We start from the raw sequence: 14302 nt of genomic DNA, 5'->3' as shown, positions 1-14302 counted from the left end.
TTATGTACGATGTACATCTGTACCTACATAGTACGCGCATCCCGCTACCCTTGCTTATACCCTGTACTAGGTAGCTTCTATCTTAGCGGGATCTACGGCAAGGCTTAATCTATTGCCCCACCAAATGTGTGCGGAGCATTCAAACCCGTCTAAATATTTTTTTTTTCTTATTCGACTGTTTGAATTTGCCATCGCTAATATAGTTGTACAAGTCGAAATATTTACGGTAAGCATACTCCAATCTGCCAACACCGTTTAACTCGGGGATATTTTATACTATTCTTCCTGGAATCCCACTTGATTTTCCGTTACTTGCGTCAATTCGTATATAAAGTTCAAAATTTCATACTAACTGATAACTTCTCAAGTCTTGCAAACCCATTCTCGAAGGACATCAATACATTCATTCCCTCTAATCAAACATCCCATTCTCCCAATCAACTTTTAGCAATGGCGAAGAGCTCCCGCGCCAGCACGCGCAAGACCAACAACCAGCGCCTAAAGGCCAAGGTCTTCGGCCCCGTCGAAGCAGCCCGAGCCGAACGTCTCTCTGCCAAGCTCCTCGAATTGGCTGCGCAGCCCAAGCCTCAGCCTGAAGGGGATGATATGAAGATTGTAGACGGTGCTGAGGAAGATGCAACCAAGGAAGAAGATGTTGCTACAGCAGAGGCCGATAACAGTAAGTATCGATTCTAAACCTTGTACCATGTTTTATAGTCTCTAATAATCTCGTAGCAATGGACGTTGACAGCGCCAAACCCACAAGCAAACGCAGCGATAAGAAGCGCATTGAGAAGCGGAGGAAGACCAGCAAGATCGTCTTCCCCAAGTATGGCGACAAGAAGAAGACAAAGAAACGCTAGATGCAAGACGTATCAAAGGAGTAGGTTATGGTGAATTGCATTGTTAGGCGTTCGGTTGTGTTTTGGTAGTACGTAGGTATATCTAGGTCTATACTTGATTCCCACAATGATACCCTTCTTGGAGATATCACATCTCGCTATTTACGTGACCCCCAGTCGCCATAGGCGTTGCATTTGTAGCCGATATTGGAACTGAGGGAGCTAGAGGAGTTGGAGAAGCTAAAGGAACCGCATCTGGACCTGTGTCCAGGGTTATTGGAGGCGCAATAGTAGCGGGTGTTGAATTTGAAGGTGTTGCTAATACATCAGTTTGCGACGGGGCTGGAGCTGGAGTTGAAGCTGGAGGAGCTGAAATCTCAGCCTCTATCATAGGTTGATTCGGCGTAGTAGCCACTGGCGGAGATACTACGTTTGCAATGGTAACCGATTCCTTTGGCTTAGTAGATGTGACTGGTGTAACTGGTGTAACTGGTACAGCCGAAACAGCATTCTTATCTATTTCTGGCGCGCCTTCCTTGGGACCTTCGGGGGTATCCATTTTCTTTTCCGGTCCCGGTGCGTCGGGGTTCAAAAACCGAGCCGGCACGCCAGTGGCCGCATAAGATCCGTTGCCCATCCACGCACCCGCCAAGCGACTCCATCTATATTCCCCGCGCCAGAGTTTCTGTATCTCCCGGAATGCGTACGCATTGTAATATGGCAGTCCAGTTTTAGGGTCTTTATAGCGTGCCGGGTGATTAGTGATGATGCAACGAGGAACTGGCGGCGGTTCTGTATATCTTTAGTATCCGAATATGAGGGACGTCACAATACGGAACAACTTACTGCTCAGCTTAGCCATGTCCTTGCCGAACAGAATCTGATTCTGTACGGCTTTTTCCTTCACAGCATTCTCGTTAAAGTTCTGCAAGATAATGCAATTTCGCGTGGCTTTACCATTAGCAGGAGGTGATGGCGGGGGTGGTGGAGGGGCTTCTTTAGGTTGATGTCTCTGGGCGTTGGCCTTAGAAGACTTGGTGGTGCTAAGAGTTTTAGGAGTATATCGTGCCGCTGAAGTAGATTTGTGCGCTGGTGTCGGTGTAGATATTTGAGCAGGTGGAGGAGGTAGCGAGGAGGTAGGTATAGAAGAAGTAGTTACAGGTTTAGGTGTGGGTGTAGGTGTAGGTGTAGGCATAGGCGCGAGAGTCGGACCAGGTTGTGTTAAAGGTTGAACAGGGTGAGATGGGGTCGACATAGGAGGAGGACAAGCTCCCGTCTGAGGCATAGAAAGAGGTGATTGCCTTTGGGCTGTATTAGGGGGTGCCAGGACGGTTGAAGGGTTGGTAGTATTAGGGGTAGAATGATAACCTATCATTGGCATAGAAAGGCCGCCTTGAGTAATTCCCGCCGGTGGAGCTAAGAAACTGTTAGGAGGTTTCAATTCCAGTGGTTTCATTAGTTGTGACGGCTGAGGAGGCGCAAATACGCTGGTAGTATAAATGCCTGTTACTGGAGGCCGCATATCTGGTGCTTTCATTTCTGGAATTTTGGCTTCCGAGGGCTTTGGCTCCTGAGGTCGGGGTGGCGGTTCACTTAAGCTCGCTACCGGAGGTGGAGGCATTATATCTTTTGGAGATTGACCCGGCACAACTGGAGGCGCACTAGGAACCGCAACTGGTGTTGCCTGAGTTGGCGCAGTTGTAGAGTCCAATGCAGGTAATGATTTTTCGCTGTCCGTCATGGGCTTTTTAGAGACGGTGGGACTCGGCGTAGTTCCATCTTTAGCATCGCTCTCTTTTGCTTTTAAGACTTCAGTTGAGGTTGGTCCTGGCTCTTTATTTTCTGCTTTATCTATATTGACTGGTCCAGACTCTTTAGGTTTGTCAGGATCCTCCGTATTTGAAGGATCCGTAGATATTTCGTGGCCAGCGACAGAGGTTCGTTTCTTTTTAGCTGGCTTTTCCTCAATGGTGACGATCTTGCCAACGTGTTTCAACTTGCCATCAATCCATTCGCCAACTCCACTCCAGAAAGTTACAACCGGACCATCAAGGGTTCGGTTGTTCAAAGCCGCCAATTTAGCCCTTCGTTCTTCTTCCCGCTGCTTCTCGGCTTCTTCCCAGCGATTTAAGCTTTTAGAATTCTTCTTCTCTACGACAACAGCTTCGGCAAGCCTCTGAGCCTGCGTCATGGGTGGCTTCTTCAGGGCTTCCATCCTCTTAGCTTTCTTCTCCATAGCTTCGACTTGCTTGAGACGCTTGACTTCACGTTCGATCATTTGTTGATGTAGCTGCTCCTTGCTGAGCATCGTGGTCTCTCGTTTGGAAGCTCGCGTGGGCATGTCGGCAGGCGAAGGTAGCCAACTTATCCTTTCGGATTTCTTCTTGGGTCTTGGCTTCGGTTCGGGCGCCATCGAGGTTCCTGAAGGGGTTGGCGCAATCTTGACTTTCTTGCGAAACTTGACGGGGATCGCTTCTTGGGCTTTTCGCTTTCGTGCAGCTTGTTTGCTCTCCCGCGCACGCTTTTCCAATTCCTTCTCCCCTTCTAATTCGTCACCGTTCTCTTGCGCATCCTCTTCGTCCGATGAGGAGTCCATCTGCACATCAGAGCCGGCATCTTCGATATCAGTGAAACCTGCGTCATCTTCATCCTCAGCGAAGAGGAGCTCGAGATCATCGTCGGGTTCTTCGGCAGCGATCATGGACTTCATGCGGTTGCCAGCCGTAGATCGTTTCTCTCGGCCTGTTGCGAGCCATTCCACTTGTAGGGATTCACCCTCGTCGCCGGAGCCGCCATCTTCGCTACTCAAGTCTGTTTTGTCGAGGTCTAAATCGTTGTCGCTCGTTTGCGCGCGTTGCTCATCTTCTTCGTCTGCCATCTCGAATGGTCCTAATAGATGATATCCCTTCGCATCTCGTAATCAGCTACGCCAGGGTTAGTTGTGATTATATCTCGGTAACTGCCGTATAATAAAGCGTCATATCAGTGCTACTAAATGTAGTTGTTCGCGTCGTTACTGTTTTTTGCAAGGATCCGATTCTCGTTATTAGGACGTCATTAAAAGTTTAACATTTTGCATTGTGATATCTTAGATATGCAATACTCGGATTTTGTAATTAACCCATATATTAAATATCCAAAGTACCTAACTTGGGGTACAACTCTTAAGGCTTCATTTCGTCATCCCCTATTAATTTGTTTGCTATGGTCTGACTATAAAATGCCTTCGCATATTTACACATAGTTCCTCTATCATTTCACAGTTCTTTTTCTGTCGTAGAAGGCACAATATCGGCTATCCATACGATATACTTGTCACTTAGCTATCGAAGTTGATTCTCAATATTTCCTTGCTATCGCCGACAATTGTGAATATAGGATCAACATCGACCGTGGTCGCAATTAAAAGAGTCTTCTCCGAACGCGTCGGGGGGAACCATTACTGTAGCCGTCGCCCCGTTGCCAATTGCGCGTTGGCGTGACGGTTGGCATAGACGGGGACATAACCTGAAAAGTATCGCCTTGTGCGATACCGATGACTGCTTCGGTCCCGATGGAGTTGGTACTAGTGAACCAGTCTCGAGGAGCCATAATATCTAGGGAGCCGATTGGATCCTTGAGGACTATAAATATATTATCAGTACTTAATATATCTATAAGTTCAAACATAGTGACGTACCAAATGTTTTCGCTCCATTACTTGCTAGGCTTTTCTGGGGGGTCTTGGAGGTGCTAAAAGAACATCAGCAACGTGTCTTAAATAATATTAAGGAATAAGGATTCGCTAACATTGTAGTATTCGATAGTAGACTATTCACTTCCTCTATGGCAGACGGCTTGCTGGAGTGTATGAGGAATGAGCTGGCGTCCGAGCGGTTCGATAGTATCATAAAGTACTGTTCTCCTTTCTTCACTTCCAACTCACAGGACCCAGATCTGAACGAAGCTGTCATCACCATACAAGTGTTAACTGGACCTTGCGCGTGGTTGAGTTGGATGAAACACTCCATCTTCGAGTGAACTATTGAAATATGTTAGTCGATATTTCCTCCTTAGATAACCTATCATGATAGATATACCTTTCCTCGCCGTAAGGCAGTCTTTGAGACATGAACAGGTCGACTCCAAGTGGAAATGAATATCGATTGAAGTTTCTGGAAGCCACCCAGTACCAGGATTCCACTTGACCACGAGTGTGTCTGAGTCCTCGTTGCGTCTCACCTTATATCGTAAATCCTGCTTGATTTGAGTGCACTCCAGAATTCTCTGGTCACCTTGGCTGATCGCTTGCTTTCGATACCAATACCGAGAACGATTTCCTTCGTGGAACACATGCGTCGGGACTTGAGTAACTGCATCGGCGAAGAGGCGCTTAGCAGTATTGAACAAGAGAGAGGATTCTAGGATTCTGCTGGAAATCCCCAACTCATCCCTTGCGCCTTTTATTGTCAACCACTTCTCGTGTACCTTGAATAAACCCTGTGAAGGTGAGTAGAAGGAGTCTAGCCCTACGCTGCCAGCGTTGACGAATAGCACAGATATATCAGCGGTCTGAGGGCATGAGTCGAGGCCAGCTCGAATCAGTCGATGGACGGACTGGGCGAAGCCCGTATCCGGAATAGCAGTAGGTTCGGCTGCTAGGAATTGCTTTTTTTCCTCCTCTTCTGCCGTTCTAAATCCACATTCCTTTAGAATGGTCCAGTAGGAGTCTTTTATCTCAAGACCCTCGCGGCCCAAGCCTTGGACAATCTGGTCAAACCGTGTGTTCTAGATAATGTGAGCAAGTAAGCCTTGTGGATTAAAATATTGGTACATACCTGGCTTCTCTCTTTAGCGGAATAGAGCCACTTGTCCTTGAACTCCTTAAGAATGAATTTCTTAATATAATCTCTCATATCTGAGAAGATAAAATACTCCGCCTGTGAGACATCCGCATATTCTGGCTTCTCGGAGTTAAGGAGTTCATGGAACTTCGCGACCATGTTGTCTTGGATACGGAAGGCCCGGTTCCAAATGCGTAAAATAGCCGTCAATTCGTCGTCGGCATGAGTTAGGAACTCTCTCTCGCGGTTCGCGACTCCATCTGCAAAATTGTATCCATACTGCAGCTTTTTCCCAGTAATACTAGCGGATCTACCATTCCTTGATTCTTTCAGCAATAGACCCTTTAGGTAGATACTTCCGCTGAATCGAGTGTCTAGGATTAAGTCTCCCCTTTCCGTTCTCACAATATTGTTGTCATCAACACTCTGTAGGAAAAGTGCCGATTTGGTCCAATTCCTGAACTGTTCTTTTGTGACTTCATTCCTTTTTGTTGGGAATCCATTCTCATCCCGGCCAGTACCATTGCCGCCAATGAAAAACTGGACATCTTCGCTAGGTGAAGTTTCAATGGGTACTAGGTTGTTTTTCACGTCGCTCGTTGCTTGATCATGGGCTTTTTGGATTGCGGTAGGTGTCATCCTAGTAAGACTGGTAACAAGTCTTCGTTGATTAGTAAAGTTGAAGGTCCATGAAAACCCCCCAGAACGACATCGGACCGCATGATTCTGAGGCCTTCGTAGAAGAACTAGAAGAGCAACTTTGAGACCTTCCCCGTGGGCGCCCGCTTGGTTTGTGACATTACGCTTGCTCGTCCCTCCCATGTCAAGGTGCCAGGGTTGGAGTGTAGCTTGTCTGTTCGTGACTTCCACGGTGCCGAATCCATTCTGTTTAAACCATCTAATATATCCTAAGCATTCCGGTATTTTGGTTTGCCCTGGATAAGAATTCTTAGCCCCGGAAGCTTTGAATATGATTCCATAAATGCCCTCCGTGCATGTAACACGAAAGCTGTCCTCAGCTATCTCGAAGGACTTGATGATCCCATCTCTCCTACACGGTAGTTAGCTCGACACCGTGAAGCTAGACTATATTAACTCACCAATTCTGTACGAGTTCGCGGAATGCCTCCACAGGACCCCAGTGAGAAGCATAATTGGAGACGATGGGGAAATTTATGGTCATTCGCTGGTTGATGGATTCAAGCGTGACCTTATTTTCCAAGGTGTAAGACTCGTCATCGTCTGAGAATCTCCAGTCCTCCGGGGGGGTATGCGGTGTTTGCGACTTATGTGCCATATCGTGATCTTGTCTAGTAGTGAATAGTTAGAGTAATAGGCTCAATATTCCTATGAAGGGAAACTATTCCTATATGTGAATAGTTATAAGCCTCTACGATGGATTGGTTTAGTGATAAGGGAGATTGAAGTACGCACAGATACATAAGCAGTGAGCAGCAAATTAACAAAACTAAAAGTCAAGTAAGGTAGAATAATAGGACGTCTGAAACTCTACTGTTTATATTTCCATAAGGTAGTATAAGTAACCTTTTGAAGATATCTAAACAAACGCGTATCCCCAATTACACTCATCCACGCAAAGAACCTACATAGAGACGATGTTTCCTAGGCTACTGATATTTTCCTGTCAATGCCCACCATTTTTCTTCGTACCTATCTATGTATAAACGCGTTTGACAGACTTCTATATTTACGGTCCTGCAACGCTGTGTTGGTGTCAACACACAATCGTAGTCCCAGCAATCAAGTCTTCCAGGTAGTTTGTAGGAACGTGTCGACAGAGTAACTGGGTTGATAAACGCCACATGCTAAATTGACATTGTCACAAAACTTGCATGTATAGAGAAGGCAGTTTCTGAATGTAAATACAAGCAGATATGAACCGGACCGAAAGAGATCAATCTGGTAAATGTAGGCAGCATGAGTCGCAGTTATAAAGGGGTCGCTATAGAGCTTCAAGGAAAGCTCGGAATCAAAACTTTTAAATATATGTTTGACATAAACAGCAATAACCAAGCATTTTCTATAGTGTAGATTATCTTGTGGCTGTTGGTAGTAGAAGGCCAGCAGTCAAATGTATCATATATCAAGTCCATTTCCTATTCTGTCTGCTAGGACATCTGAGGCCAGGAGCCTTACATGAACCATGCATATATTCATTTCATAATTTCATACGAACATCTGGTTATTCGCCCCTTACTAAGACTATCCCAAATAAAGCCGTTGCTATTCACGGATTGTACCGATAAAGTCAGCTTATAACACTTAGCTATTCACTCACTCGCCTAGTAAAATAACCAAGCTCTGCGCTTCGTAACATAATCATAAAGACGAATAGCTAGAGTCTAGCTAACACTTCCTACATCCTAGACTAGGGGAGAGTCCTTGTAACAGCTAATCAGCTTATTATTGAACGAGGCGGAATGGGTGACGCCATACGATAGAGCCCCTATCCCCTGACTCGTCACATCGTAAGAGTCGTACACTAGGGTGGTTAATAATCTAAGCTTAGGTAGGCACCCAGTATATACGACAATACTCCCGAGGAGTAAAGCTTCTTTTACGAACTTCTCCGTATCCTACGTAGGCAGAATGGCGTCAAAAAAACATGCCCCATACTATGATGGCTAGTACGGGGTATCTTTTTGACGCCATTCTAGTAAGTAGAAATAAAATAGCTGGAAATCTGTCACCTCCGCCCGCCAAGTCCTTAACGCGACGACTCCGGAAGAAAGTCAACACGGGGGTCTCCACGCCTCCGCCTACAGCAAAAGCCGCATCACCCTCTCGGCACACTCGGCAAGTTCGGAATTTACCTTACGTACTAGACGGGCAACGCGGCGGACTCTTCTCGGTCCACCTTCGTCATAGAGGCGAATTTTCTGCCGTAGGGGTAGGTAGGTATATACCCGGCATCGGTCTTTACTAATCTAAAGGTACCTATGGATGGGCATTGTCTGTAGGACTAAAGAAAAAAAAAGAAAAAAAGAAAAAAGCCGAAGAGCGGACCGGAGAATCGAATCGTCGATTGATGACTATTGCATATGCATGTATGTCGTAGACGAATAGACCAACCGACCAACCGACCAACCGTAGAATAAACAAAGGAACAAATCCAAGCTGCTGGAGACGACCACGTGGAGACCGCTGAGCCTCTTGCATTACGTGTCTAGGCCGGGTGTGTGTGTATAACATACGTATCATACATATCATACATATCATAGTACACCACCTAACATATCATAGTTCCATAGTCCTAGAGCAGGTTTTTTTTCTTTTTATCCACCCCTACCGGCTCTCGAGAAACTTTCGCTTGACGACTACCTTCACGACTACATGTGCCTAGTATTGTGCTAGTATTGTGTACTGTAAGCTCCACTAGCGTTGGATCACGACAAAGCTTACAAGATGATGTACTATATTGTAGACGTTTTATGATTGATTGCGCAATTACAACCCTATCTTAGTGTAATCCAGCCGTCCGAGGACTGTCATCGCCTTCTTAACCTTCGTCGTATAACCCTAGGTCTTCGTTCTACTCATTATCCAACCCCTGAATTCGCAAGAAATAAACTGGTATATACCGGATCCGGAAAATGCCATCATGCCAATAATGCCAATCGTATCCAAACCAAAGTATCGTGTACGCCCCAACTGCACCCCGGCTAAGCTATTGTTCTAAATACAAAAAGCAAAACTAGGTACGCCAGGGGTAAAAAGATGGAGATGCCCTTGACAAATACGCCAGTCCTGTCCCTAATGCCGCCAACTTTTTTTATGCAAGATCCGTTCCTACTCTGTATGCAAATCTTGTACCAGTACGGTAGGGTGCATCTGGTACTCCAAAGATTACTATGAACATATGAAAAGAAATTAAAAAGGGAGGAATCGCCGACATGGACTTCTATGTATATCCGAGGGCGTGGGGCCCCACAAAAGCCGGTACGTCCGGCAACTTCGGAAGTCTGGGGGCATCAAAATCGGGCACGGATCTCCCCGCGGGCCCCAGATACCAATTTTCTTGGCAATACTTGGAGCACGTTACTTTGTAAATTCCCCATGTTTGAAGATGTCTATGCCGCTTTTCCCTTTCGTAATGGTTGACTATGATAGAAGTAAATCCTAATCGGGAGATCCGGATGTAATAATGTAACCTTTTCTTGGTTGGTTGTAAGTGTAATGACAAGGTGTAGTATCGAGGCCGTGGGGGGAGTAGTATGTACTGTTATCTCCTGGCCCAGATTTATGTATCTGGGAACCACCCCGCATTCTATCCATGTAACCAGGCCGAAGGTCTCGACGTAACTGTAATCGACTCCCCACGCCAATGCATTGAGCTGACCTGCTGAGCGTGACAAAATTGGGCGATGCGTATAAAAAACTCTCCGAAGCTCACGTCAGCGCTATGGCGGGCCAGAACTCATTTTTAGACCACCCGCTCAGCGACCAACTATCGGTGTAACTAACTCGATACTCTTAGGTCTCGAGTAGGCACCGGGCTTTCTAGAGGGTAATGGTCGGTCTGTCATTCCACCTTGGGGATATCCATAGCCCGTAACTGCATAACCGTTATCGTAAGTTGACGAGTATAAGTTATTGGCCGATTTCGTATACGACGTACTGGGGCTGGTGATAGCACTGCGCGTAAACGGCCAAACTGCATTGCCTGATATCGGCGAAGTCGGGCTCACTGGCCGTATGCTTAATGACCTCAGGGCTGAGACAGCATTGGTGTATTGACCGGTTGTTGGTGTTGTGGGAGGCGACCAACGAGATGGTGAGGCGCGCGGGATGATGTCTCGGGGTTCCGAGTTTCCAACCGAATAATACGGTAAACTGGCCCCGAAACCTTCATGTCCCCTAGACGAATGGCGCGATGACGATGTTCTTACGCTTGCGTTTTGGTCACGCTCGCGACACCTGGTCTAGACGTCAGTAACGCGGATCATCTATTGGTTAGGTGAAATGTGGCTTACGCCTCCGAGCAATATAAAAACTTCTCATCTTGTGGGGTGAATTGCTTTTCGCAGGTCATACTGTAGATTCGTGACCAGTTAGTAAGTTGTCTACAAAATAGTTTCGTGGGATGCAGGAACAGTCGGGTTGGTTACACGAGACACCCCCAGCGTTGATCACCCGCATGGCTTGATTGAGTGGTGACGCAGCCCACGCAGATTGCCTGAAGTGGCATGAGTGTTGCGCAGAAGGAGAGAAAAAGGGATCCCGATCTCACCCTTCCCAGGCGCAAGATGACGTTAAGTAGAACATCAAGGACACAACCTGGACGGCGAGCTTCGCCGCAGCATCGAGATCAAGGGGGATGTTGCAGGGTTAAGTCGTGTAAATAGAACAAAAAAATACGTACCAAAATTGAGGAAAGCTCTCTCGCTCATCGTCGAACCAGCGTTCTTCTTCCCATTCCCTTTCGCGATCCTTCGGGTTCTTGCCCAGTTTTAGTACTGTTTGCGGTGTTGATTTCCTAGTCAACGTCTGTGGCCGTCTGGGCTTTGCATCTGAAGTTGTGGCTACCTTGCGGACATCAGTCGTTGAGCTATTGGTCGAGGCATGGCCAGATTTGCGACGGCTGTGATGCATTGGAACTATGTAATTGGCCCTGGCAGTAAGCCCAGGCCAAAACCTACTGTCCTAAAGAGTAGTAGGTGAGTGCCTGTTAGACGGCTAGCTTAGTAGGGGAATCCTTTCCAATATATCGAGGAGAGGGGTTGAAGGCGGGGAGATCTCGCGACAATTTCGGCTGGTTTTAAAAGTTGTATAAAAGCTGTCTTGCAATTTTCCAGGCTATTGCGCTACTAACAAGTAGAATAGATAAAGCGAATTGATGTGCTTTAGCTTCTCGTTGTTCCTGGAGCCGAATTGATAAGGAGCAGGACCCAAGACGGTCGAGGTACTAATACTATCTCCTAAGACCGGGATGCCAAGTTTGGCAAGAAAAGAACCAAGGAGCAGCAGACAAAACAGGGTTAAATGATATAATTGCGTGCTCAGCTTCAATTGTAGCAGAACACGAGAATGACGATATTAACAAACGAATTGTGGTTCGGTAACGTTTAGATCGTCTTTCCAATTGCTCCTCTTCGCTTTTAGACCAAAAGTGATGATAATAGCTTCACCTGTGACGTGTGGACGAAGAAAGCTCGTAATAGTGGTGGTGGTACGTGGGAAGCAGTAGAAGTCTTGGTGGTGTAACATGTACTGGGATAGTAAAGTCGCTGGGGGCGTTTAGTTGTGTAAGTCGGACTTTTCGGGTATGTCTTGGGACACAGAGAAACAGTTATTCGTAGTGTAGGTAACAATTAAATGTTCAAGCAGATCTATAAGATGAACATCTACTATGGAGATTTCATGAAAATATCATGCAATATAAAATTCGAAGATTGCTATGCAAGGGGGAACACAGCTGAATTGGTCGACAATAAATAAATCTTCGAGCTTGGAATTTTTTTGAAGATTGAGAAGGAGACAAGAGGCGGGATGTAGTGGATGATATATTCTAGCACCCTTGGAAATGTTTCGTACCATATCTTTTTTTTCACTCCTTGGCCTGGCTGACACTGTACATGGCTGCAACATAATTTTGGCAGGTAAGGTAAGGTACCGCATGTATCTACTAGGGTTATGTTTTGTCTGGATGACTTTTTATGTATGTATATAGGAAGGTACCTTGGGACCTGGGCTTGTCTGAGAGGGTACAGATGATACAGATGTGTGTGCACAATACCTAAGTAATCAACCAACGATGACTCTTTCTCTCTATTCGCCCTTCCCCTTTTAACTTTGCAAGTGCTTGCGTGCGTGCTTTCATTGGCTGACAACTTCTCAGAATGCCGAAAGCGGAGATGCGACCCAAGACTGGGGGGCTTGAGCCAATTGCGTGTGACTACTACATTGTCTTGACTATCACGACAGAGCTTCTATTAGCGCCTAGCCCTTTTGGATTCTTAAGTTGGGACAGGTGAACGAAGACTCATTGAATATGGGGTCAGGAGAAAACGAGTGAGAAAATTTTTTTATTCTCCCCTTGCAAGCCTTGTAAGTTGAGTTGACTATTCACGATTAACTCTGCCTTACCGAAACGCACTACCAAAACTGGCCATTCGTTAGTATTAATGCGTTTGACAGGCTAATTCTTTTTAAGTAACGCTATTAGTTACCCGAGAAGTCCAAGCCTTATGTACCTAGCATACATATACATATACATATACATATACGGACATCAGTTCCATTCTACTTACTTACATACGTTAGGTATATATAATAACTATATACAGATACTGTAGTCAGTTACTGTCTTTTTTAGTAAGTCTTAACACCATGGCAAAACAGCCAGCAACGTCGAACAAGATACTGGACATAATGGTCATGCAATAGAACATCCATAACAGGGATGATGATGTAGCAGCATGGATCGCTTGGCGTTGTAAGAGTTATACGTAGGTATATACGTAGGTCTATACAGTATATACACCTTAATAAACATTTTAGATTGATCAGAATCATGATCAGAAGAATCATTTAGAAAGAGTTCATGGCAGGGGTTAAGATGGCTCGGGATTTCAACATGCACTCCTGTTATTAGGTACATAGTTACTTATAATAGGTCTAGGTACTTACATAGTATAAATAATATAAATAATGCAAGCAACATAAGCTCCGCTGCGGTTCGCGGGATGAGGGATACCACCTACATAAGGCACCCGTACATGCGGGACTGACCACTTAAACACTTAGACAATGTGGATGATCCTTATGCAACATCGCAAAGTTTCCCGACGGGATATTTGCGATATTTGCCAGACATTTTGTTGTTTCAATATTTGGACTACTAACTTATTCTACTCTTTTTGCTGCCATGTACAATATACTACTGCTGCATGCACCGCAGCCTTTTATTGCAAACATTCGTTACGCCATCCAGGTGTCCCCGTAGATAATATGTCTGCCCATCCAGGTTGACGATTTTTTAGTGAAGCATCATCTTTCCATCTCTCCATATCTCGGCGCAATTTGTCACACAATTATTCATATAGATTGTACAATGCTTGTATAATGCGGTGAACAGAAACAAAAGGATCCAGGGAGAAAGAAGGACAAAAAAAAACTTTATATGGATTCGGCGAAATTCATCCATTAGATGTCGCGATTAGGTGCTACGTAAGGTATGGGTATGGGTAACTATGGGTAAAGTGGTCAGTCTTTGGCCTACGCCATAGGTTACAAATCCAAGGTACGCCGTACTTAGGTCCTCTACCCAAACATGGTTGCGGATCAGATAAAGGATTGGTCGGTATTCAATCAGGTTCAATTAGGCACTGTGTCTACATACCTAATCCTAATGTATGATACACGCACTACACGCATTTATTTTAGTACTTTCGTGATAACAAGATGCAACTTAAACCGAGCCAAGTCTCGAATTGATCATATCGAATTTTGAGCATATGTGGGTAAAAAATTGCAATGCATTAAGCTTCGATAGCTGTTTATTCGAATTAGAGATGACACTAACAAAAAGAAAATCTAGATCTAGCACGAGGAAATGACGACTTTGTTTCAAAACCAGTTCACCTCATCCATCATCTCAAGCACGTTTTTTTCTAG

At 45.5% G+C, this 14302-nt stretch overlaps 4 protein-coding genes across 5 annotated transcripts; 1 reads left to right on the top strand and 3 right to left on the bottom strand.

Moving 5' to 3' along the window:
* Positions 1-450: 450 nt before the first annotated feature.
* On the top strand, positions 451-863 carry GL218_01449 (uncharacterized protein; the record flags this gene model as incomplete). The annotated part of the gene is made up of 2 exons (XM_033577919.1): positions 451-679; positions 736-863. The coding sequence occupies 2 exons, from the start codon at positions 451-453 to the stop codon at positions 861-863; spliced, it is 357 nt and encodes a 118-aa protein (XP_033438034.1).
* Positions 864-990: 127 nt separating this feature from the next.
* GL218_01448 (uncharacterized protein) lies at positions 991-3720 on the bottom strand (the record flags this gene model as incomplete). Of its 2 annotated transcripts, XM_033577917.1 has the most annotated exons (3): positions 991-1634; positions 1689-1931; positions 2268-3720. In XM_033577917.1, 3 exons carry the CDS (start codon positions 3718-3720, stop codon positions 991-993), a joined length of 2340 nt encoding a protein of 779 aa, XP_033438036.1. The 2 variants fall into 2 exon arrangements, with proteins under 2 accessions (XP_033438036.1, XP_033438035.1); XM_033577918.1 differs by having other exon boundaries at positions 1689-3720.
* Positions 3721-4244: 524 nt separating this feature from the next.
* Positions 4245-6962, bottom strand: GL218_01447 (uncharacterized protein; the record flags this gene model as incomplete). Its single annotated transcript, XM_033577916.1, has 6 exons — positions 4245-4465; positions 4522-4574; positions 4632-4863; positions 4922-5609; positions 5660-6716; positions 6766-6962. The coding sequence occupies 6 exons, from the start codon at positions 6960-6962 to the stop codon at positions 4245-4247; spliced, it is 2448 nt and encodes an 815-aa protein (XP_033438011.1).
* A 3160-nt stretch (positions 6963-10122) lies between these two features.
* Positions 10123-11278, bottom strand: GL218_01446 (uncharacterized protein; the record flags this gene model as incomplete). The annotated part of the gene is made up of 3 exons (XM_033577915.1): positions 10123-10603; positions 10660-10719; positions 11049-11278. 3 exons carry the CDS (start codon positions 11276-11278, stop codon positions 10123-10125), a joined length of 771 nt encoding a protein of 256 aa, XP_033438012.1.
* Positions 11279-14302: the final 3024 nt, after the last annotated feature.

The sequence above is a fragment of the Daldinia childiae genome, assembly GCF_008694065.1.
Source record: "Daldinia childiae strain JS-1345 chromosome Unknown Scaffold2, whole genome shotgun sequence".
Classification (NCBI taxonomy): domain Eukaryota; kingdom Fungi; phylum Ascomycota; class Sordariomycetes; order Xylariales; family Hypoxylaceae; genus Daldinia; species Daldinia childiae.
Note: the sequence above shows the minus strand (reverse complement) of the source record. Positions and strands in the feature narration are given on the sequence as shown.